Source organism: Toxorhynchites rutilus, chromosome 2 (genome assembly GCF_029784135.1).
Source record: "Toxorhynchites rutilus septentrionalis strain SRP chromosome 2, ASM2978413v1, whole genome shotgun sequence".
Taxonomy (NCBI): domain Eukaryota; kingdom Metazoa; phylum Arthropoda; class Insecta; order Diptera; family Culicidae; genus Toxorhynchites; species Toxorhynchites rutilus.
This window is the reverse complement of record NC_073745.1, coordinates 179,322,269-179,348,069: the sequence shown is the minus strand read 5'-3', so window position 1 is coordinate 179,348,069 and position 25,801 is coordinate 179,322,269. Positions and strand designations below refer to the sequence as shown.

The following is a 25,801-nucleotide window of genomic DNA, read 5'->3' as shown; positions in this document are numbered from 1 at the left end:
ATGGTGTCGCCACCTACAACAATTTTAAATTGCAATGCCCTTTTTCAAATCAGCATGCTTAGAATCAGTTCTAAATTTTGAAAAATTCAATGAAAATCATTGAATTCAATTATTTAACTACTTAAACCCCGTAGTCCGACCCTTATTCAAGAATAATAATAAATAGAATATTTCTCTCAGCTATTCGCGAATGATTTTCACTCCGAAATTTGGAGCTAAGAGATATGTTGTTGGCATAAAAAGTACAGTAAGTTACTTATCATGCGATATGCTGAGGCACCATTCAGTGTCGCATTGGAGTCGATTTTGACCAGTAATTAGACATTCGCAACTGGTGGTGACTTTCAATGTGGGGCCATAATTTGGGCTCCGAACTCAATGTTTACAAAAATGTCCAATAACAGGAAAAAATTTCCAATTAAACGTATTACATCACATATCTGTTCAATTAGCTTAATGTCGAATTAGATATAAATTACTGTACAACCAAATCAAAACAAAAGCCGAGACACAAAGCCCAGACAAAAACCAAACGAGCCGTCCGTCTCCGTCAATTATTCTTTTCTACAAATCCTGCCGGTCGTTTTCGTTGAACGAATGCTGACGGGTCGTTACGTTGCCGGTGTATGTGAATGTTTCCATAAGAAATGCATGGTAGAATAACTGACGTAACGTGACGTGACGGAACGTAGACGTGACGTGGATGTTGTATGTGAATCGCACTTAACTCTTAATATACTTGTTATATTCATACAGTAATATGTCGAACGAAAAAACGGTACTGGTTATGGAGAACCTATTCTGTAATAAGAACGTCTCTGAAAAATTCGATTTGAAAGGATCTCTCCGCAATCGGATGGTAGATCCGACACGTCAATCGGGGGAGGTTGTTCTTCTCGATGAAAATTTAATACAAAGTAAGTTGTTCATTGGATTATACAATCAATCGGCAGATGCTTATTGAATCTAATTACCATAGTGTCATGGACAAATCCTCTGTACATCTTAACACACAGTCGTGCAATTTTGAAGAAAGCCATCGATAGGGATGCATCTTTTCTTGAGAGAAACGGAGTAATGGACTATTCGCTTTTGGTAGGATTGGATAAACAGGAGCGATCACTGGTTGTTGGAATAATAGGTATTTTCACATTTTCATAAAAGATGTATCAAAGAAAATCATTCGTTCATTTTTAGATTATATTCGTACGTACACGTTGGATAAACGAGTTGAATCTATTATTAAACAATCTGGAATAATGGGAGGGCATGGAAAGTTACCCACGGTTGTATCGCCTAAAATGTATCGAATCCGCTTCAGCGAAGCAATGGATCGGTATGTATTGGATTTAATTGAATAATTAATTTTATATTAATAAAGTATACTTTGTTCTATTTCAGATACTTTCTAGCTGTTCCAGATCGATGGGATGGTTTGTCGAAAGACATGTATTCTTAAAACAGCTGTACATATTGGGTTATTATAACCATATCTTCATTCAAAAATATTTTTTTTAATTTTTAACTCTGTTATATTGCATATTTCCTCGAAAATAAATTAAACATTGTTTATATTCTGGGTGGCAAGTTCGAGAATACGATTATACCAATGCAAGCCTACTTTGTTTATCATTTCGAATATCATACATAAATGCAGACTTTTCATAAATCACTCTTCATTAGGAAGTTTCGGTGAGCCTGGAAAGGGTAAGACATTAACCATTGGCTTTGTAGAAGCAGTTCTAGAAGCAGCGAATATTTCTTCCTCTTGCGGGAACAATACAAGAACTGCGAAACTAAATCACACATAGCATTTCAGTAGATCATTTTCCTTGTGAGCTGGTGATGATGGCCCAGCTTGATTTTTGCCTACATAATGTGGTGAAAAACATTGTGATTACGCCTGCTTTGGTATGGCTCGATTTGTTGATTGCAATGCCAAATCCACAGCGAGTGAAATATTCGCTCGCGTCCACAAAATGAGCAGAATGAGAATGACAATTCATTCTCGCTCGACGCTCGCCCGTAACGATGTTGCTTCGATGAACACTAAACGGGAAGAGAAAATTTTCCCTGTTCTTTTCGTCAATTAAGATCCGAAATGGTTCATTGTCAAGCGAAAAGCTATGCTTGCTCATTTGGATGAGATTCATGTATTGAGTCGGCCGAAAACTATCAGTCGTGAATAACATCATCAGCGCTCACCACAGTACCACCTACGACGGCTGTAGAAGCCGAACCACGATGCATGCAACGTACTCGCAGCGTCTTGAAGCTGCGTTACCGGGGATAGATGAACAGGATACTGCTCACCTTGATGGCCGGAATCATGCCCAGTTGCTTGACGACGGACCAAATTTTTAGGCTGTGATAGATCCTCCAAAAGTGCCGCGAGTATCAAGTCCCTACGCACCACATCTTCATCGACTTCAAAGCCGCATATGATACTACCGACCAACGACAGCTTTGGAGAATCATGGACGAATACGGCTTTCCCTGAAAGCCGTCAAGATTGATTCAGGCAACGATGAACGGTGTGCGGTGCAGTGTGTGGATTTCACAAATCACTATATAATCACATTTGATCTGTCGGATTTTTTTTCTGTCTTTCAACACTTTTGCCAAGACATGACAACTAAGCCAAGACATGACATCTTCTCAGGAGGAGATGTTTCCATTAACGAAGTCAGACGTCCTAGAAGATGATGAATTGGCTTCACACTAAGGAGAAGTAGTAAGTTTTAACAATTTGGATGATTCGTCATACCAACTAGTAGATAATGGGCCAACTTCCTCGCCTCAACAACTAAATGTAGTTGAAATTTGATATACTGCCAAAATTTCAACCTTATGAAAAGTTCACTTAAAATGAAAGAAATCCAAATAAATATTCTGATTTCTTCTTTCTCGATGATTATGGCAACAGAGACTAGTTGAAATGATAGTGTTAGAAGCGAGGAAGTATTCGGAAATCGCTTTAATGTCTTCAGAAATGACCATAATCTTCAAAAATCCTATAAAAAATCGGGAGGTGGCGTCCTTATTGCTATTAATTCATTAATAAATTCAGAACATATTCCAACAACAGAATTCGACGAGTTTGACCAAGTGTGGGTCAAAGTACTTATTGCGGGAGAGATACATATATTTGAATCTGTTAACTTCCCCCCTGATCGTGCTCAAATTAGTTGTTATGAGAAATTCCTTGAAGTTGCTGCAAATATTTTCTTTTCTTTTGCACCAGAATCAAGAATCCATATATACGGAGATTCCAATCAATGAAATGTGGACTTTATCACTGATTTTGACAATGAATTTATCTTGCTTCTAGTTGTTGGTGATAATAAGACTTTGCAATTTATTTTTGATAAAATAACCGGTCTTGGGTTGAATCAAATAAACAATGTCTATAATCGATAGAAATGCTTCTTGGATTTCTTGTTGACAAATATGACCGAATATTTTTGTGTGACTGAATCATTAACTCCACTTCGGAATAATGAAGCTTTCCACACAGCTATCGAATATTCTATATTTATAGATAACACCCAAAAACCATTTGATTATTAATTCGAGGAAGTCTCTGATTATACTAAATCAAATTACTAATCAATAAGGTGTAAGCTTAACTATATCAATTGGCAGGATCTATTTACAAGTGTGGAAAACATTGAAGTAGCAGTGACGACTTTTAACTCGATGATCAATGAAATTATAGAGGAGGAGATACCAACAAGTCGAAAAAGGGGAAATACAAACACAAAATATCCGATTTGGTTTAATCAAAACATAAAGAATTTAAAAAAATAAAAAAAACAGAAGGCACATAAAATTTATAAGAAATGCAAATCTGACGTTCATCTCGAAAAATATCTGAACATTTGCGAACAGCTGAACTCAACTGTTAAAAACGCCTTTGAAGATTACAACTTAAAAACACAGTCTTATGTCCGAGTCCAACCCGAAAAGTTTCTTTAATTACATAAAAACAAAATTAAAAAGCAATGGTTTTCTATCACGCATGCACCTTGACGATACCGTGAGGAATGACCTAGTAAAAATTTGCATCCTTTTTGCAATTTTTTTTCAAGATGTTTATATTGGAATAGCTGAGGAGGACCGAGATCGTAACTTCGTTGCATTTCTTCCAGAATTTCCATGTGATGTTGGAGTCAGAAAATGAACTCACATTGAAATTTTTGACTCATTAAATAAGCTTGATGTCTCGAAAGGGCCAGGTCCTGACGGAATTTCGCCGGTTATTATAAAAAAAAATTACATCTGAATGAACTCATCCACTTTTATGGCTTTTCAATAAGTCATTGGAATCAGAAAGGTTCCCAAAAATATGGAAAAACTCTTTTTTTGTACCAATATTCAAATCCGGTAATAGATCCGATGTAAAAAAATTATCGTGGAGCAGCAATTATTTTTTGCTTTCCAAAACTCTTTGAAGCCATAATAAACCAAAAACATTTTCAACAACTAAAGACATGAATTACAAATAAACAACACGGTTTTTTCAAAGGACGCTCAACAACAACAAATTTGCTGGAATTTGTCACATTCACTTTGAATGCAATGGATAATGGTAATCATGTTGATGCTCTATACACTGACTTTAGTAAGGCTTTCGATCGTGTTGATATACCCTTAGGCCGATTACACATTATCCGGTTTCTGCCGGACCGGTTTGAAACCCAAATGGCAAATTTCGATCGGACCAACCTTTTTACGGCGCCGTGATGCAGCCGTCTACAGCGACTGCAATGTCCGGTGACCGGACAAGCATTATACGCGATGACCGTAGAATAGTGTTGACGTCTGGTGGAGACATCGGTTTGGGAAAGCAAATCATTCTCTATAAGATTATCACACCTCAAGACAGTTTTAAGTTGTTTAAATTTTTAATGAAAACTTTTACTTCATATTATTTGATTGCTCAGAACCTGTGGTATTGATTCTTCCTTAACCATTTTTGTATAGTTTTCTTGATATTTTAACTAAAACTCATCATTGTAATATACAATCATTATCAGACACAATTATTGTTCAGGCGGTTTCCCAACTTGCAAAAGAACGTATTACTTTATTACATAAAGAACACATTTCATGAGAAGAAGTTAATTTTCATTCATAGTTTTTATTTTAAGATATGTGTTTAATGCACCTGAAAATCCATTATCACTTTCATTTCCCAAAAGCGGAGCACGAAGCTCCATGCCATGAAAACGAATTGACAGTTGTTTGTCATGTCTGTTAGTATTAGTACAATTCAGGCAATTTTTCGTCTAACGTAATAGTATGTGTGCACTATTGACGTTTGTTTGTTGATTTTGAAACCAGTTGATAATTTGCAAGTGATATGGATGCTGAAATTTTTATTTCACTTCTTCAACAACTACCAGTGTTGTGGAACTAATTCTGTGATGCAAGTTTCTTCTCAAAGAGAAGCAATGGTCACAGGTGCACGATGTCATCATTTAGCATATTGCCACGGACTGTGTTATTAACGGTGAGTGGTGTCTTTTGACAAGCAGATCGAGTTATTTAATTGACTTCTATTTTTTGTTCACAGGCAACATCCCTTATCTGAAATAATTATTGAACGAGTTCGGGGATGTCAAACAAATCTTCAATCGGTTCATGGAGGGGCGGATTTCGAGCGGCTTTATCGAGCTGAATGAGAAGGTTAGTTTTTGTTAATTTGAACACACTAAAAATAATTCTCTCGTCTAATATTCTTTGGGTATTCCAGTTTGACCTGACCGGCGACGCGATCGACGACGAGACCAAGGCACTCCAGCCAAAACTGTCAGATATGTGCTCTGTGGTCTAAATGTTCCAATACCCGACGCCAAAGCATCGGTTCTGTCAGAACGAAATTCCAGCTTATCTGATTCGGTCATTCTTTGCCCCGGATCCGCGTATTGATAGCTGTGATGCGAATTGGGCTCGAGAAGCTGCCCATGCCCCAGGATTACGTGCTCGAGGAATTGCGGCATATGTTGAGCTCGTTCTTCGACGAGGATCAGCGGAAGCAGCAATGGAATAGTGTTTGAACGAATTATGTTATTTTATTCGTAATTTGTTTACTGTATTAATGAAATAAAAAAAAAAACTCTAGAATGAATGGATGTGTATACATTCTCTTGTAGGTAAATTCCAAAATAATCACAGAAAGTGAACACATTATACATATAAATAAATAGTGCCTCTGGCTTGTAACGGAATGTTATTATTATTGGTTCATCAAATTGCACTTTTATCTAACCGTGTTTCTGAGACTGTTGAAAAATTATGTGGCAACAGAGCGTGTGAAATAAATCATACTATTCGTGTATGCTTGGAAACGAAATAATTATGCGTATGAATGAATAAACCGCAGCTGGACTAAAGTTAGTTTTTTAAACGTATTCTGAAGTGGGGCGGAAGTATTCACGATAGGTACGGTAAGAACGCCGTTATGATGCAGGATGTGTGTAATGTACGTGAGGCCTTTTCTCACTTTGATCATGCTCATGGCGTGCTACACTCCAACATTCGGCCTTATGTGATTTCCAAGGAACATACATATGAGAACGCTCGTGGTTGCCGCAGCAGCTGTGGGTTTAAGGTTTTCCGTCTGCACTCAGCTGCATGTAACCGGAATATTTGAAGCAATGTTTACCTGTCAAATCCACATATAAATAAATGCATATATGTGTTTGTGAGATATGTACGGTTTTGTGTAGCGCGAGGTCTCTTTCACATTGTTGTCCGGTTTTCCGTCCAAACCCAGCGGCGCTTTTTGAAACCGGTCCGGCAGAAACCGGATAATGTGTAATCGCCCTTAGGCCGATTACACATTATCCGGTTTCTGCCGGACCGGTTTGAAACCCAAATGGCAAATTTCGACCGTACCAACCTATTTACGGCGCCGTGATGCAGCCGTCTACTGCGACTACATGTCCGGCGATCGGACAAGTATTATACGCGATGAAAGTAGTATAGTGTCGACGTCTGGTGGAGACATCAGTTTGGGAAAGCAAATCATTCTCTATAAGATTATTAAACCTTAAGACAGTTTTGAGTTGTTTAAATTTTTAATGAAAATTTATTTCATTTCTTAAAACCTGCGGTACTGATTCTTGTTTAATCATTTCTGTATAATTTTCTTGATATTTTCACTAAAACTCAATACTGTAATATAAAATCACTATCAAACATAATTATTGTTCCGGGGTATTTCCTCTCTTGCAAAAAACGTGCTACTCTATTACATAAAAAACATATAACATATATAAAAAAGTTAATTTTCATTCATAATTTTTTATTTTATATATGTGTTTACTGCACCTGAAAATCCATTATCACTATCATTTCCCAAAAGCGGAGCATGAAGCTCAACGCGAATTGACAGTTGTTTGTGATGTCTGTTAGTGTTAGTACAATTCAGGCAATTTTTCCTCTCATGCATTTGTATGTGTGGTATTGACGTTCGTTTGTTTTGGAGTCAATTCAGAAGTCGCAAGTGATATGGATTTTTTAAAAATTATGGAAATTTTTATTTCGCTGCTATGGAACAAGTTAAGTGATGAACCTTTCTGATCAAAGCGAAGCAATGGTCACAGGCGCACGAGGGCATCATGGAGTATATTGCCATGGATTGTGTTATTAACGGTGGGTAGTGTCTTTCGACAAATTGATCGAGTTCTTAATTAACCTCTGTTTTTGTTTTGTTCACAGACAACTTCCCTTATTCAGTCAGCTCGCGCAGTCCGAAGCCGCCGGACGCAAAGTTGTTCGTGTCCGTTATTGTGTTGGAACAATACCGTTATCGGTTTCGCTGAAGTGATTGTGTCGCTCTAACGGTGTTTTCTTTATTGCGAGAGTGAAGTGATAAGTAATCACAACCAGCGGGAGGGAGAAGTCCTCCACTGCGTGTGCTGTTCCTCGTCATCGTATTGTGGTGCGATACACCATTGCTGTTGTGCCAAGCGATCATCACGTGGTTCGATTGGAGCACCGTTACAAATCATCCGCACCGTGCGCTTCAAGTATTTTAGTTTATATATATATTAGGTTAAGGATTTAAAAAAAAAAAGAAAAAGTATAATTGTATATCTGCCATAATGGCAGAGTGCGATCCTCTTGATATGGACATTGAATCTGATGTTTCCTCCTCACTAACTACTGGGAAGTCGCTTAAACGCGTTCCCCCCTCAGACGATGTCTTTTCAGAGGAAGAGTTAATCAACCTCAACAAGCCCCCTTCAAGAAAATTGGCAAACTTTTCCACTTCGCCCCCTCAATCTCCCGCTCCCGCTTCCGATTATCTCCCGAACTTGCCTCCCAGCCCAACTGTTCCCGCTCCCGCTCAACAATCGACCTCGTCCTCCCCCGCAGTTGTCCCCTCTCCGCGTGTCAAGGTCTATCCAGAAGATGCATCTGGATCTGGCCCATGGGTTGTTTTCTTCCGGCCAAAACCCAACGGGAAATCGCTCAACGTCATTCAGATCATGAAAGATCTGACAAAAAATTATTCCTCCGTGGTCGAAATTAGAAAGGTTCGACCGAACAAACTGCGTGTTGTCGTGGCTGATCGGAAGCAAGCTAACGAGATTGTTGTCGACAATAGGTTCGTACTAGAATATCGCGTCTATGTGCCCTGCCATAACGTAGAAATTTCGGGGGTGATCACAGAAACGGGTCTGACGAGCGCATTAATAAAAGAGGGAGATGGCAGATTTAAAAAGCTCCCTTTGACGAAAGTTAAAATTTTGGACTGCCATCAATTAGGAAAAGTGTCCCAGGAAGAGGGAAAAACAAAATTCACGCCGTCCGACTCGTTTCGAGTAACTTTTGCTGGTTCCGCCCTCCCTGACTACGTTATGGTGGACAAATTGAGGCTTCCGCTGCGTCTCTTCGTGCCAAAGCCCATGACTTGCAACAAATGCAAGTCAGTTGGTCACACAGCAGACTACTGCGCCAACAAGGAGCGCTGTGCCACTTGCGGAGAGCAACATGTGGGCAAATCCTGCAGTGCGACTGAGCATAAGTGTCCATATTGCGGGGGGACCCCACATGAGCTCTCAGCTTGTGAAAATTACAAGAGTCGCTGGGAGAAACAGAAGCGCTCTTTAAAGGAACGCTCGAAACGCATTTTTGCGGAAATTTTAAAGGGCGCTTCTCCACAGGCCCAACAACAACAACATCCAATCTCCTCACACAATATCTTTTCCACGTTGCCAGTTGACGAAATGGAAGCGGACACAGCTCACGGGGGTACACCGTTTATTTCCCAAGGGAATCCCCGGCGCAAAAATGTGACCACTCCCAAAATTCAATCACAAGTCCCTCCGGTGATATCCCCTGTTAGCTTGCCTAAAAAAACGAGTGCAGCGGACAAGCAAAATCAGGTTCCTCCTGGCTTCCGTGGGAATAGTTCACCTTCGAACGACCCAGCACTCGAGGGGACATCAAAAACCCCAACTGTCCCTATTTTTCCGTCCAGCTCAACTTCCCAATCGGGATTTATAAAGTTGTCTGACCTTTTGGATCAAATCTTCAAGTGTTTTAACGTTTCCGACTCCATCAGAACCATTGTCATTTCAATGCTTCCAGTATTAAAGACAATTTTGCAACAATTGATGCAAACATGGCCCCTCCTTGCAATGATTATCTCTCTTGATGTCTAATTTAAATAGAGAGGTCGGAGATATCACTGTTTTACAGTGGAATTGTCGTAGTCTTATCCCTAAATTGGATACATTTAAATTTTTAATTCATAAGTTCAATTGTGATGTTTTTGCTCTGTCCGAAACTTGGCTTTCTTCGCAAGATGATCTCTCTTTCCACGATTTTAATATTATACGCTTGGACCGCGATGACAGATACGGAGGGGTGCTATTAGGGATCAATAAGTGCCACTCATTTTTCCGAATTGATCTTCCACCTATTGGTGGGATCGAAGCTGTTGCTTGTCATGCAAACATCAGAGGCAAAGACCTCTGTATTGTCAGCTTGTATTGGCCTCCGAGAGCTGCGGTTAGCCGCAAGCAACTTGTTGACATGTGCTCACTCCTTCCTGAGCCACGATTGATCTTGGGAGACTTCAACTCTCATGGAACTGCCTGGGGGGAACAGTACGACGACAATCGTTCATTGTTGATATATGACCTTTGTAACAGCTTCAATATGACCGTTTTGAACACTGGGGAAACAACACGTGTACCTAAACCTCCTGCTAACCCAAGTGCTCTTGACCTCTCGCTTTGCTCGAATTCACTATCGTTAGATTGCAAGTGGGATGTAATCCAGGACCCCAACGGTAGTGATCACTTGCCAATCAAAATTTCCATCACCATTGGGTCGAATTCTTCTGAATCTATAAACATGGCATATGACCTCACAAGACACATTGACTGGAAAAATATGCGGACGCGATTACTCTAGCCATCAATTCCAGAGATGGTTTACCTCCATTGGAGGAGTATAACTTCCTTTCTCGTTTGATCTATGACAGCGCAGTTCGCGCTCAAACGAAACCCAATCCAGGTTCCACCATTTTCCGAAGGCCTCCAAATCTATGGTGGGATAGCCAATGTTCCAAGCTTTATGTAGAAAAATCGAATGCATTTAAAGCTTTTCGGAAACGTGGTACTCCTGAAAACTTTCAAACGTATTTAGCCCTTGAGAATCAGTTCAAAAATTTGATCAAAGGGAAAAAACGTGCTTATTGGCGAAATTTCGTGGGAGGTTTGTCACGAGAAACGTCAATGAAAAAATTATGGAAAGTGGCTCGAAACATGAGAAATCGCTCTTCATCCAATGAAAGCGAGGAATATTCACATCGATGGATCTTTAATTTTGCACGAAAGGTTTGTCCTGATTCAGCTCCTGTGCAAAAATTTGTTCGAGATATACCACAAGATAGGTGCGATCTTGATTCCGAGTTTTCGATGGTAGAATTCTCTCTTGCTCTCCTTTCATGTAACAATTCTGCTCCGGGATCGGATAGAATTAAGTTCAACTTGCTGAAAAATCTCCCTGATGTGGCGAAACATCGCTTGTTGAACTTATTCAATCGGTTTCTGGAGCATAATATTGTTCCAGATGATTGGAGACAAGTACGAGTTATAGCTATTCAAAAACCCGGAAAACCCGCGTCCGACTTCAATTCGTACCGTCCAATAGCAATGCTGTCTTGTATACGGAAATTGTTGGAGAAAATGATCTTGTTTCGCCTTGATCGATGGGTTGAAACGAATGGCCTACTCTCAGATACACAATATGGGTTCCGCAGGGGCAAGGGGACGAATGATTGTCTTGCGTTGCTTTCTTCAGAAATTCAATTGGCTTAGGCCGAAAAAAAACAAATGGCTTCAGTATTCTTGGACATAAAGGGGGCCTTTGATTCTGTTTCAATAGAGGTCCTGTCAGACAAATTACACTCTCGGGGTCTGCCGCCTCTATTGAATAATATGTTATATAACTTGCTTTGTGAGAAACATTTGAATTTTTCTCACGGGGATTCGACAGTAAGTCGGGTCTCCTACATGGGACTCCCCCAGGGCTCATGTTTAAGCCCCCTTTTGTACAACTTCTATGTAAGCGACATCGACAATTGCCTTACACAAAATTGCAACCTAAGACAACTTGCAGATGATGGAGTGGTGTCTGTCGTAGGATCAAACGAATCCGAACTGCAAGGACCCTTACAAGATACTTTGAACAATTTTTCAACCTGGGCCATTGGGCTAGGGATCGAATTCTCCACGGAGAAAACAGAGATGGTGGTTTTTTCTAGGAAGCATAGACCAGCAAAACCAAAGCTTCAACTTTTGGGTAAACCGATCACTCATGCTATGTCTTTCAAGTATCTTGGGGTCTGGTTCGACTCCAAATGTACTTGGGGGGCCCATATTAGGTATCTGAGTAAAAAATGCCAACAAAGAATAAACTTTCTCCGTACAATTACCGGCACCTGGTGGGGAGCCCATCCCGAAGATCTTCTAATGTTGTATCGAACAACTATTCTCTCAGTGATGGAGTATGGCAGTTTCTGTTTTCAATCAGCTGCCAAAACACACCTCATTAAACTCGAGCGAATTCAGTATCTTTGTCTCCGTATTGCGTTGGGATGTATGCCCTCAACGCATACCATGAGTCTCGAGGTTTTGGCAGGCGTACTCCCACTAAAAGATCGCTTCAATTTATTATCTCTTCGGTTCTTCATTCGGTGTAAGGTTATGAACCCATTGGTGATCGGAAATTTTGAGCAGCTGATCGAGCTAAATTTTCATTCTGGATTCATGAGCTCATATCATGAATTCGTCTCCATGCATGTTGATCCTTCTTCGTATATTCCCAACCGTGTTTGTTTTCCTGACTACATCAATTCCTCTGTGCATTTTGATCTGTCCATGATGCAGGATATCCATGGAATTCCAGATTATCATCGATCGGGGAACGTTCCTACGATTTTCGAAGCAAAGTATGGGCGTGTCAATTGTGATAATATGTACTTTACTGATGGGTCCTCTATGAATGAGTCCACAGGATTTGGAGTGTTCAACAAATTTTTTAGCACCTCACACAGTCTTCAGTATCCTTGCTCAGTGTATATTGCTGAATTGGCAGCAATACACTGGGCGCTGGACAGCGTCGCCTCACGACCTGTTGAACACTATCACATTGTAACGGATAGTCTTAGCTCTGTCGAAGCTATCCGTTCAGTGAGGCCGGAAAAGCACTCGCCGTACTTCCTTGAGAAAATACGAGAAATTTTGAGTGCTTTATCCAGACGCTGTTATGTCATTACCTTTGTCTGGGTCCCTTCACATTGCTCAATTCCGGGTAATGAGAGGGCTGACTCATTAGCAAAGGTAGGTGCAATTGAAGGCGAAATTTATCAGCGTCAAATCGCCTTCAATGAATTTTATTCTTTAGTTCGTAAAAATACCATCGTTAACTGGCAACGCAAATGGAACGAAGATGAATTGGGCCGGTGGCTCCACTCAATTATCCCTAAGGTTAGCCTCAATCCGTGGTTCAAAAGTCTGGAATTGAGTCGGGACTTTATTCGCACCTTCTCCCGACTCATGTCCAATCACTGTTCGTTAGACGCGCTGCTTTTTCGTTTTAATCTTGCCGACAGCAATCTCTGCGGTTGTGGCCATGGTTACCACGATATCGAACACATTGTTTGGTCGTGCGAGTTGTATCTTGTCGCCAGATCGAATTTAGAAAACTCCCTTCGGGCTGGAGGAAAGCAGTCCAATGTGCCGGTGAGAGATGTGTTGGCTCGGTTAGACCTTGATTACATGTCCCAAATATATGTTTTCCTTAAAGCTATCGATCTTCGAGTGTGATTGTTTATACATCCTTTTCCCCTCCTTTTCGTCCTTCGCGAGCTATCGGTTCCCTTCCTACTAACATTAGAATAAGTTAAATTGTAAATACATATTAGATGTAAGAATAGTTTTAAGAATTGAGTGTGAAGTGTCAGTGTGAATGAGAATGTGAATGTGAATGTGAGTGCGAGTGTAAACACACATCTCCTTACATCCCATCCTTTTCCTAATGAAAATGTGTCACCCTTCTAAACTCGAGTCGACCGCGAGTAATCGGTTTCCTATTTCATTAACCATAGAATTAAGGAAACAACATGTTGATATATGCTAGTTGAAATATAGTTAAGAGTTTGGCTCCATTAAACTTATGTAACTGAGCCTGTAAAAATAAACGGATTAATAAAAAAAAAAAAAAAAAAACTTCCCTTATTCGAAATCAGTATTGATCGAGATCAAGGATGTGAAATAAATTTCCAACTGGTTCATCAAGGGCAAAATTTTGAGCGACTTCATCGAGCTGAATGTGAAGGTCAGTTTTTGTTCAATTAAACACACCAAAATAGTTCTCTCTTCTAATTCTTATACGGTATTCCACACAGTTCGTCCTGACCCGGAACACAATCGACGATGAGGTGTCCGCAACTCGACTCGAGGAACTCAAACCAAAACTGTCCGATCTGTGCTCGGCGATCAAGATGTTCCCCTGTCCGACACAAAAGTATCGGTTCAGATAGAGCGAAATCACCCAGTTGTTGGCATTTCTGATTCGTCATTCATCGCCCAGGATCCGCTTATTAACAGCTGTGCGTTGAAGCGAAATGCGTTCGAGAAGCTGTCCTTGCTCCAGGAGTACGTGCACCAGGAATTGCGACATATGTATGCTGAGCGCGTTTCTGGACGAAGAGATAGTGAGATAGTGTTTGAAGGAAAATTACTATGTAATTTTAATCGTAAGAATAATTACTGCAATGGTGGAATAAAATAGACAGTCTAGAATGGATGAATAAGCATATACTCTCTCGTAGGTAAATTCTAAGGATAATCACAGGAACTGAACACATATCACATATAATTAAGTACCCCCCCCCCCCCTTGTTACGAAATGATATAATTATTGGTTCATCAAATTGTACACTTTTTTCTAACCGTGTTTCTGAGACTGTTGAAAAAATATGTGGCAACAGAGCGTGTGAAATAAATCATGCTAGTTGTGTATGTTTGGAAATAAAAGAACTTAGCGTGTGGATAAGTACACCGCAACTGGACTAAAGTTAGTTTTTTTGAAATACTGTTTATTACAGCCATGTTTTTTGTCCAGTAGGTTTTTCATGTTTATTTAACATAAGAACACCGCTCTGATGTGCAAGTAGTGTACGCGAGGCCTGGCGTACCACACCCCGGCCGAATGTACTCTCCAATGGACACAAATTTGGGAAGGCTCGTGGTTGCCGCAGCAGTTGTGGTTTCAGGATTTCCCATATGCAATCAGCTGCATGTAGCTGAAATATTTGCAATGTTTACCTGTCATTCCACTATATAAATAAATGCATGTATGTGTATGTGAATGATGTACGGTTTTGTGTAGTGCGATGACTCTTTCACATTGTTATCCGGTTATCCGTCAAAACCCAGCGGCGCTTTTTGAAACCGGTCCGGCTGAAACCGGATAATGTGTAATCGCCCTTACTCCTTCGTAAACTTCAAAAAATAAGGATAGAAGTCATGCTATTGAAATGGCTAGCATCATATTTGACTGACCGCACGCAAATGGTGAGATTTAATGGGGAAATTTAAAAAAAACCAATATTTGTTACATCCGGAGTTCTTCAAGGATCTCATTTGAGGCCACATTAACAATTAAATGAACAAATTTTATTTGTTAATGACGTTCTGTTTTTCTTGACAGTGTTAAGATCTACGTAGATCATATGAAGCTGTATATGAAAATAAAGAATGAAGAAGACTCTCAAACATTCAAAAATGAAGTTGACATCCTTTATAATTGGTGCACTAAGAGTTTATCACAGCTCAATGTTAGGAAATGCACTTTGTTGACTTTTACAAGAAGAAGAACATCATTGACCAATGGTGTTAAGCTGGGAAATCAACCCATCAATAGATGTCAACGAGTAAGAGACTTAGGCGTGGTCTTAGATTCTAAACTAACCTTCGTTGAACATTATAATACAATCATCCATAGAGCAAATAATATGTTGAGCTTCATCAAACGCTTTAGCTACCATTTCCACGATCAGTACACAATAAAAACATTTTATATTACATACGTCAGATCAATTCTCTAATACTGTAGTATTGTATGGTCCCCCTGCATAACTTCAGGCGAAGACAGAATTGAACCTGTTCAAAAACAGGTATGATGATATAAAGACTAGGCTGGTCTTCATATCATCTCCCTCCATATGAGGCACGTTGCATGCTAATCAATATGAAAAACTTGAAAGAACGTCGGAACTCTGCCACGATTCTATTTATTATAAACACTAGAAATACTGAAACTTTGTATATGTCTAGATTGCCCATCAGTAGTCAAAATGACTTCATTGCGAAAGAATAACTAATGTGTAAAGAAATTCATTTGAAAAATTTTCTATATTTTTTATATTATTTACAGTTAGATGATAAGTTGTTAATATATATTAACAATGGAAACAAATTATTTCATCTGGTAATAAAATTATGTATTCGTTTTTTAGGTATACATCTCCCGCAAAAATACTTTTGACATCTTTCACATATATTCTTAGTTTTATTGTTGCAGTAAAGTAGGATTCGAAAATTTTTAGGTTGATTAGAATAGGTTGCATTTGATATTGCAATTGATCTTTGTGTGTCTTCATATTTCGATGAAATATTCTATATTGTATACAAAATTAGACAACAAAATTAGAGGAACAGAGTGCGAAGTCGAAAATTTAAAGTGATTTTTGTCATGTTGTAACTTCGTGAAAAATCAATGCATATCGATAGGATGCGCATCATTTCAAAGCTACAACTTTCAGGTATTAGAATATTTTACGCACATGTTTTTATCTTAGTGTGTGTACGCGTAGTAGGCAACAATATCGAGAAGAAATGAAAAATCGATTTTTCTGTGTTTTTTCAAGAATATTCTAGACTAACACAATTGTTTGCTAATCAACTCAATAGCAAATCCAGTTAACCTAATCAACTAGCTTAAATTTGGTTTCAAGAACGTTCCTGTAGGACCTTCCCACACAGAGATATTCCAGTTTGAGTGAAAAATTACCACTTCGTCTTTAATGATTCAATAAACAACCATCGCACTGCAAATTGAAAGGCTGTTTTGAAAACATGAATAAATTCTGCACAAGAATAATTTGTTATTTTTTTTCCTTTATTGATTTAATTTAGGCTCAAGTGGATAAAGAGCCACCATCAAGCAATACATTTTAAAACTATTTGAATATATTATAACCACATAATTATTAACTTAAGTCTAATTAGCTAAAACTACAAAGCAACTACAGTGCAATATAAAAATATATAATTTATTCCTTCGTTGCCACGTCGGTATTATCCTTGTCTGGAACAGTGCCTGTGGTGGGTTGTAACAACTACATCGCCAGTTGATGTAGCAACGGTATCCTTTGGTAGTGAGTGTCTCCTTGTTATGTTAATAGCTCTTGTAACGATCTTATCTCAACGGGTACTAAGTTCTGCTTATGAAACAGGAAAGGAAGGGAGAATGGACAGTGGGAGTAGGAGATGCGACCTAAATAATAACATTAGCGCTTCTTAGGAAGACATATATGGGGAACATAAAATTAGGGTCGCGAGTAGCTAAGATATTGTGAACTGGCATGCGTGAGTGTACTCCTTGAGCCTCTAAATCGGCAACCAGTTTAATTATTTCATTGCAAAATTCATTACATGACCAAACAATGTGCTCGATGTCATGATATCCATGACCACAATTGCATAAATTGTTAGTAGCAAGACCTATGCGGAAGAGATGCGCATTTAGCGCGGAATGATTGGACATCAATCTGGACATAGTTCTAATAAAATTTCTGTCAAGATTTAACCCTTTAAACCAGGCCTTCGTTGAAACTTTGGGGATAATAGAGTATAGCCATCTCCCAAGCTCATCTCTGTTCCATTGGTTTTGCCAAGTGGTGAGTGACTGCTGTCGGGAAATGGAGAAGAATTCCCGATACGCTATTTGTCTTTCAAAAACTGTGCCTTGCATACTACCCATCTTTGCGAGTGTATCCGCTTTCTCATTACCAGGAATAGAGCAATGGGAAAGAATCCAAATGAAAGTGATGCGAATACTTTTATCAACAAGAAAATTCAATGCATGTACATTTAGCATCAAACCAAACTCCAAGATATTTGAAGCTTGTGGATTGAACGATGGTTTTGTTGAACAATTGAAGCAGAAGTTCGGGAAGTTGGTGCTTCCTAGAAAATACAACCATTTCTGTTTTCTCAGTTGAGAATTCAATACCTAGCTTCACAGCCCATGTAGATATTTTATTTAAGGAAATTTGCAGCGATCTTTGCAAATCAATAGCTCTAGTACCTGATATGGATACAACACTATCATCTACCAGTTGCCTCTAAGTACATCCATCTGCAAGATGATCATCTGTATCATTAACATAGAAATTATACAGAAGAGGACTTAAGCAAGAACCTTGAGGGAGACCTATGTAGCTAGTCCTAGAAACGGCACAATTTCCATGAGAAAAGTGCATGTGCTTTTCGGATAACAGATTAAACAAAAAGTTGTTTAAAATTGGTGAAAATCCATGGTTGTGAAGTTTATCGGATAAAATTCTTATATATATTGAGTTAAACGCCCCTTTAATGTCTAAGAAAACAGAAGCCATATGTTTTTTATTACCAAAGGTCGTCTGAATTTCGGAAGCAAGTTCGCGTTACTCAACAATCATTTTTCCCTTTGCCCTTGCGGAAACCGAACTGCGTATCTGATAAAAAGTTATTCTCTTCAACCCATTCGTCTAAACGTCGGAGTATCATTTTTTCCAATAACTTGCGGATGCAAGATAGCATGGCTATTGGTCTGTATGAGTTATGGTGGGAAGCTGGCTTATTCGGTTTTTGAATGGCTATTACTCTCACTTGTCTCCACTCGATAGGAACAATATTTTGATCAATAAACTTATTAAATAACCTCAATAAACGTTTCTTAGCAACGTTTGGAAGGTTCTTCAAAAGATTAAATTTGATTCCATCGGAACCAGGAGCTGAATTATTGCACGAAAGAAGTGCAAGTGAGAATTCAGTCATAGAAAACAATGTCTCGTTATTACTATTGGAGGATGATGTATTACGAGATATGTCTTCTGCAGGGACAAAATCTGGACATACTTTTTTGGAAAAATCAAGAATACATCGGTCGGAATACTCTTTGTTTTCGTTTGTATAGTTTTTGTTTCGCAAACACCTGGCTGTGTTCCACAGGGTACTCATAGATGTTTCCCTTGACAAACCATTGACATATCGTCGCCAGTAACTGCGTTTTTTCGCTCCAATAAGATTTTTGAATTTGGTCTCCAAAAGTTCATACTTATCAAAATTTTCCATTGAGCCATTTTTGCGAAAAATTTTGAAAGCAGAGGATTTATTGAAATAAGCATCCGAGCACTCTTTGTCCCACCAAGGAGCACCAGGGCGTCGGCGAAGTTTTGCACCAGGGAAACGTTTCGTTTGAGCTTGAATGGCAGTGTGGTAAATCAAACTAGCAATGAACAACTTCGACCAATTTCTGTGGACACATCTCATTGGCAATAGAAACAAGGATTGGTAAGTGATCACTACCGTGAGGATCTTGGATTACTTCCCACATACAATCTAACGATAAAGTAGACGAACAGAGTGACAAGTCTAGTGTACTTTCTCTTGCAGGGGGTTTGGGTACTCTTGTAGCTTCGCCAGTGTTCAAAATTGATAAATTGAAATTATCGCATAGATCGTAGATGATTGAGGAACGGTTATCATCATAGAGTGCCCCCCAGGCCACACCATGTGAATTGAAATCACCCAAGATTAACTTGGGTTCAGGTAAAATCTCGATAATTCCATCGAGTTGGTTGCGTGAAATTCCAACTCTGGGAGGAATATATACAGAAGCAATGCATAGGTTTTTTCCCCTTATTGTGGTTTGACAAGCAACTACCTCGATTCCTAGAAGCGATGGTAATGGGATTTTATAGAAGGAATGGCATTTTTTGATCCCCAAAAGAACGCCACCGTGTGAGTCTCTTTGGTCTAAACGGATAATGTTAAAATCATGAAAATTCAAGTCCTCATCAGGGGTAAGCCATGTTTCACAAAGAGCAAATACGTCAGAATTTATATTGTTGACTAAAAATTTTAACGATTCGATGTTGGGTTTAATACTTCTGCAGTTCCATTGAATAACTTTAATTGTATCTATATCGCTTATAGAACAATTAGGCATCGAGTGAGAAAATTGTTGCAAGGAGGGGCCATTTTTCTGTCAAGAATGCAAACAATGCAGGAACCAAACTAACGATAATACTTTTGAGGGGCTCGGGAATGTTGAAAGCATCTAGAATGTGACTCGCAATACTTGGAAGGGAAAATAACCCAGCTTTGGAAGACCCGGACGGAGTGTCCACGTCTTTTTGTGTTCTCGCGAAAGTTAAACCAGGAGGTGTTTGCTTTGGAGGTGTTTGTTTTGGAGTTTTATCACTTCCAGAGGACATTTTCATTTAACATTTTCTTGCTTCTTACGAGGAGTCGGAGGAGTAAGTAGAGCAGAAATTTTTCTTTTTCTTGAGCCTCCCGGTATTGACATGAATGCTTCTTCAATGGAAGTAAAATTTTCACAATCATCGGTTGGCAGAATTCCATAAGGGTTCTCTTGTGCTCCAGGATTAGGGGTCTCTTTTGCCACAGCCCTTTTGAGCATTTCAGCATAGGTTGTCTTGGATTGTTGTTTGAGAGAGTTCTTAACTTTTGCCTCCCGCGATTTAAACGCTGGACACGCAGAAAGATCGTGAACTTCTCCTTTGCAAAAAATGCAGTTATCGGCATCTTCAGAGCATGATTTATCCTCATGCATCCCCCCACATTTTGCACAACGTATCTTGTTGCTGCAGTGGGAGTCTGTATGCCCCAATTGCTTGCATTTCATACAACTCATCACTTTAGGTACGTAAAGGCGCACCGGAAGCAAAACCTTTTCAATTTCCACAAATTGTGGAAGAGCTTTTCCGGGAAAGGTTACTCGAAACGAACCTGATTCGAAGTACTCTTTCCATTTTTCGGAATGAGATACCGAATGCAATTTCTTGCAAGCAAGTATCTTCAGATGATCAATATTGGCATTCTTGAATCGACATTTTCCTTTGTGTAATATTTCATCAAACGTTAGACTAGGGTCGGTGATGACACCATCAATGTCAACGTCTTTTGAAGGAATATAATATTGCTGTCAAAAAAGTCCTGCGGTATTTCCGCGAGGTGTCGTTGAAAGCGCGTAGTTCTAGTTGTATTCATTGTATCGAGTCATACTATAGTTTGTTGGAAAGATATTTTTGCGCGCTATAATATAGTCCTTGACAGTATTTTGTTTGGTTAAATCGTTCGTGAGTTATAGTATCGCAAATATGGAGCAAAATAAAGAGAAAATCCGACATATTTTACAGTACTACTATGACAAAGGCAAAAATGCATCTCAAGCTGCCAATAAAATTTGTGCAGTTTATGGACCCGATACAGTTTCCATTTCCACCGCACAAAGATTGTTTCAACGGTTTCGTTCTGGTGTAGAGGTCGTCGAAGATGCGCCACGCTCCGGATGGCCTGTCGTCGAAAATTGCGACAAAATCGCTGAATTAGCCGAGAGAGACCGGCATAGTAGCAGCCGTAGCATCGGCCAAGAGCTAGGGATAAGTCATCAAACCGTTATTAACCATTTGAAGAAGCTTGGATCCACAAAGAAGCTCGATGTATGGGTGCCACACACGTTGAAGCAAAAAAACATCTTTGACCGTATCGACGCATGTGAATCGCTGCTGAATCGCAACAAAATCGACCCGTTTCTGAAGCGGATGGTGACTGGCGATGAAAAGTGGGTCACTTACGACAATGTGAAGCGCAAACGGTCGTGGTCGAAGCCCGCTGAAGCGGCTCAGACGGTGGCCAAGCCCTCATTAACGGCCAGGAAGGTCCTGCTGTGTGTTTGGTGGGATTGTCAAGGAATAATCTATTATGAGCTGCTTCCGAAAGGCCAAACGCTCAATACGGACCTGTACTGCCAACAACTGGACCGCTTGAAGGTAGCAATCATGAAGAAGAGGCCATCTTTGATAAACAGAGGCCGCATTGTCTTCCATCAGGACAACGCCAGGCCACACACTTCTTTGGTGACGCGCCAGAAGCTCCGGGAGCTCGGATGGGAGGTTCTTTTGCATCCGCCATATAGTCCGGACCTTGCACCAAGTGACTACCACCTGTTTTTGTCCATGGCGAACGAGCTAGGTAGTCAGAAGTTAGCCACAAAAGAGGCCTGTGAAAATTGGCTATCCGAGTTTTTTGCCAATAAGGAAGCGAGCTTCTATAACAGGGGTGTTATGAAGTTGGCATCTCGTTGGGAACAAGTCATCGAACAAAACGGCGCATATTTGACTTAAAACAGATGATTGTAACTAATTTTATGAACAAATGAAAATTAAAAAAAAATACCGCAGGACTTTTTTGACAGCCTAATATATGGTTGTCCATCGAAATCTTCAAGATAGGACTTAATCCGAGGAGCTGTTTTTGATGGTGGATTGGGGTTTCCCGGCTCCGGGATAGTTGATTCATTATAAGGAATGGGAGGGGAAGGGGGACTGTGGTGTTTAGTAACATCCACTTCCATTGTGAAAGCAAGAAATTAATTTCTTGTTAATGAGGACGATAACAACAGGAAGGAAAAGCAAAAGAAAGGGTAGCAATAAGCAGAACTTAGCCTACCTGTTTTCGAAGAATAACTTCAACAAGCTGGGTAGCTGACTGCAAGCCGGTGACGATGTTAGTCCGGGTAGTCGATGGGTGCCCTGTTTAGATCCTGAGTGCTGGCGAGTATGTATTTCTGTAAAACACAATTTTAAAAAAAATAGGTAGTAAAAGAGTAATAGAAAAAAACTTGATACTTTCTTTCCACTCTGCAGCGAAAGAAAAACACGTCCTTCTCCGATGAGATCAGGGAAGGAACTGAATTTGTTACTTTGACGAATAATTTTTTGACGTAGGACTACGTCTAACCGGAAGATATAGGGGGTGAAATGAAAATCTAGGCACTGAACAAGTAGGAAAAAATGCAAGATTTGGAACGCTTATAACTCGAGCATTTCTCAATAGATCGCAAAGGTTTCTGCATCAATTGATATGAAATATATCTACGCATCTATCATAATGAATAACATTTCATTTTTCTTGAGATAAATAATTGAATAATTGTGAAATATCAAGCATTGTCCAAATGCACTATGTGCCCATTTTTGATTGGTCCATTTTGTGCTCCTCAAATCGTACCGACCAAAACGGGCAACCAGAGCAGCAGCGAAATAGAATGAAACACGATTGGAAAAGAAAAAGAAAAAAAAATGAACTAAACATTGGTCGCAGTCTCACACATGCGTAATTCTCGAGCCAGCCAGTCAGCTTAAAAATCCCCGCTCCGCTGCCGTAACGATCATTCTTTGTGTGGACACCGACTGGACAACATCGTTGCTGGACGAGCTGGACGGCGAGGGATCGAGTGCCCTTCTCAAGGCAAGAGGGTGGAGGTGGTAGCGCTGGATTAGAGTAGAGTAGAGTTTTCAAAGGGCCTTTCTCAAGGCTAGAGACGAATGAACTGAAAAAGTTTAAAGTCTCTATAATACAATACCTTCCTTCCTTCCGTAACGATCATTCTCAACGAAACCGTACACCACATCGTTTCGCATCACATCACATCAACACACCAACACAAGCAGCCATGTCAGGACATGACAAAGGAGGAAAAGTGAAGGGAAAAGCAAAATCCCGCTCGAACCGTGTTGGCCTGCGATTCCCCGTAGGTGAATTCGCCAATTGCTCCGCAAGGGTAGCTAGGCCGAGCGCGTTAGTATCAGTGCACCAGTCCACCTAGCCGGCGTTATAAAGTTTCGGCCGCCGAAGTGATCGAGTTGGCTGGCAAAGCTGCTCGCGACGATAAGAAAACCCGCATTCAGAACAGAACACATTCGGTTCAGTGGACATCAAGACAACAGGCAGTTGCAGCGAGTGGCGAGTGGCAAACGCAATCGCAAAACGACAGCAGGTAGCAGAAGAAAAAAGTTTGTTCTTTATACAAACTGCTTTGGTGGCAAAACCAAAACAAGGCGGCATCGAGGGCGTTCGAAATGGTTTTTTTTTAAAACCACGAGTACTAAGTTTTCTAAATTGGAACCATTACATAAAACACGGCGCTTATCAGGGCCATTAAACCTTTCAAAAAAGAGTTTACGAAATACAGTTCAATGCATTCTAAAATAATATCCAAAATAATAATAAAACACAAATTGATTTTTATATAATTTGTTTGCCAGGATATGATGAGTATGTGAATTTGACAGTTGTTCTGAGCTTATTGATGGTTGGGGACTTTCCCGATTATTCAATTTTCACCAATTCTTAAATTGCTTCTAGATTGAAAGTACAGTAATTTATATTTAGCTCGACATTGAGCTAATTGGATGGATCTGTAATGCGACATTTTTGTCGCAACATAGAGTTCGGGGTCCAAATTATGACCCCACATTGAAAGTCGACACTGTACCACTGTCATCGGAAATGTTCAATTACAGGTTTAAATCGCCTCAAATGCGACACGGAGTGTTTCTCCGGCACGTCGCATTAAATGTAATTTACTGAACAACATGTCACAAGCTGGATGGGAAGAAATTTTCCAACTGTGAAAGCTGTGGCGAGTGGCAAACGCAATAGCTAAACACGAAGGTTTAACCGAACAAGATGGGGATATCGAGTGATTAAACAGTAAACTAATCCATTTTTCAGGTAGATAGGTAGGTATTCACGTAGGAGAAGAAAATAAAACAATATATTTAAAATATATATTTAACAAAAGCTGTCCCCTTTGTATAGTCCTACGTCACTCCGGTTATGTCCCCGACATTACCCACCCGTCTTTTTTTTTGCATCGATTTCAAAAAAGTACCAAAAAAGGAATTTCTATAGTGTTTTACAAAATCCACTGTAATGCCGCAAATATCACCGTAGGTTCTTATGTTCGCGACTAATTTTTAGTGTATTCCTTAAACATCTGTGAACGTTTTATATTGATACGTTCAGCCGTTTTTCCTAGCCTATTTTTCAAATTAGAGGAGCATTTAACCGCAAATCGTATCAGATGTACAAAATCCTACGTGACTCTCAGTATGAACGATTCGTAACTTTCGTCTTTATGAGTTTGTGGGTGCATGTATGTTTTTTTTTTGTTTTTTTTTGGAACGTTGGGTGAGGAACGCTCTACCAGCCTTATCTGGGAAGGGTGACCCCAGACGTCGAGTGGGGATCGCACCCACAAAAACCAAGCCCTCTACTCGTTGCCTTATTCCCCCTGGGACCACATCTAGGCGACTACTTCAGGGGGCGGCTGTGCTCATGCACTCTTCGAGTTTTCAACGCTGACTAGCGTTGTCCTTCCCTTTTTCTCAATATTTTTTCTCTCTATTCGCTTTTCATTCCACTGCGCTTATGTCCTCTTCGCAGGCATCCATTTACCCGTCGAGACGTGTACCGATTAGCGCCCTCCAACTTGACGCGCGCCCCGTCACAATCACCCTCGCAGGATTTCTCTTCCCAGTGGAGCGCCGATTAGGTAGTGCCCTCCAACATGACGCGCACTCCGTCACAGCTACTCTCGTGGGGTATGCACCATTTTGATCATGGTTTCATCCTTGATGCTCGCTCCTTCGAAATGTTCGCAGTGTTTCTCCATCCAGGCCACGATCAGGCGTTGCCAGGCAGGCATTTTTGCTCTTCTCCGTGGCAGTATCCGGTTACCTGTCGAGACGTGCACCGATTAGGAAGCGCCCTCCAACTTGACGCGCGCCCCGTCACAGTCACCCTCGCAGGATTTCTCTTCCCAGCGGAGCGCCGATTAGGTAGTGCCCTCCAACATGACGCGCACTCCGTCACGGCGGCTCTCGGGGGGACTATCCGGTACTACAGCCATCTCAATTGTTCATCTCTTATGGTTAGGCGTTATCCGCATGCTGGTCGGTCCTCCACTTCCGCTGTAGCTCGGACATGATATGTACGATTGCACTGTTTACTGCGTTCCAGGTGCCCTCGTCACGACACATTTCCTCCACGATGTTCCCAGCATGAAGGGTAGGCAGCCCCTCGCGCACTGTGGTGAATCTGGGACATTCGAATACGATGTGTTCCGGTGT

General features: G+C 40.2%; 1 protein-coding gene and 1 long non-coding RNA gene across 6 annotated transcripts in view; both read left to right on the top strand.

Moving 5' to 3' along the window:
* LOC129769997 (putative 1-phosphatidylinositol 3-phosphate 5-kinase) overlaps positions 1 to 25,801 on the top strand; it is a 145,748-nt gene that overhangs the window by 46,856 nt on the left and 73,091 nt on the right. The window contains exons 9-12 of one of the 5 annotated variants that reach the window (XM_055772562.1): positions 757 to 917; positions 980 to 1,141; positions 1,198 to 1,336; positions 1,402 to 1,606. The exons of the other annotated variants lie outside the window; for them this stretch is intronic. Of the exons in view, the coding sequence (XP_055628537.1) occupies positions 757 to 917; positions 980 to 1,141; positions 1,198 to 1,336; positions 1,402 to 1,459 (520 nt within the window). The 3' untranslated portion in view covers positions 1,460 to 1,606. Of the gene's footprint in view, positions 1 to 756; positions 918 to 979; positions 1,142 to 1,197; positions 1,337 to 1,401; positions 1,607 to 25,801 lie in introns of those variants that run through there. 5 annotated transcript variants of the gene reach the window in all.
* LOC129770012 (uncharacterized) lies at positions 5,328 to 6,455 on the top strand. Its single transcript, XR_008742010.1, has 3 exons — positions 5,328 to 5,515; positions 5,579 to 5,691; positions 5,759 to 6,455. It is a non-coding gene; the product is annotated as an uncharacterized LOC129770012 (long non-coding RNA).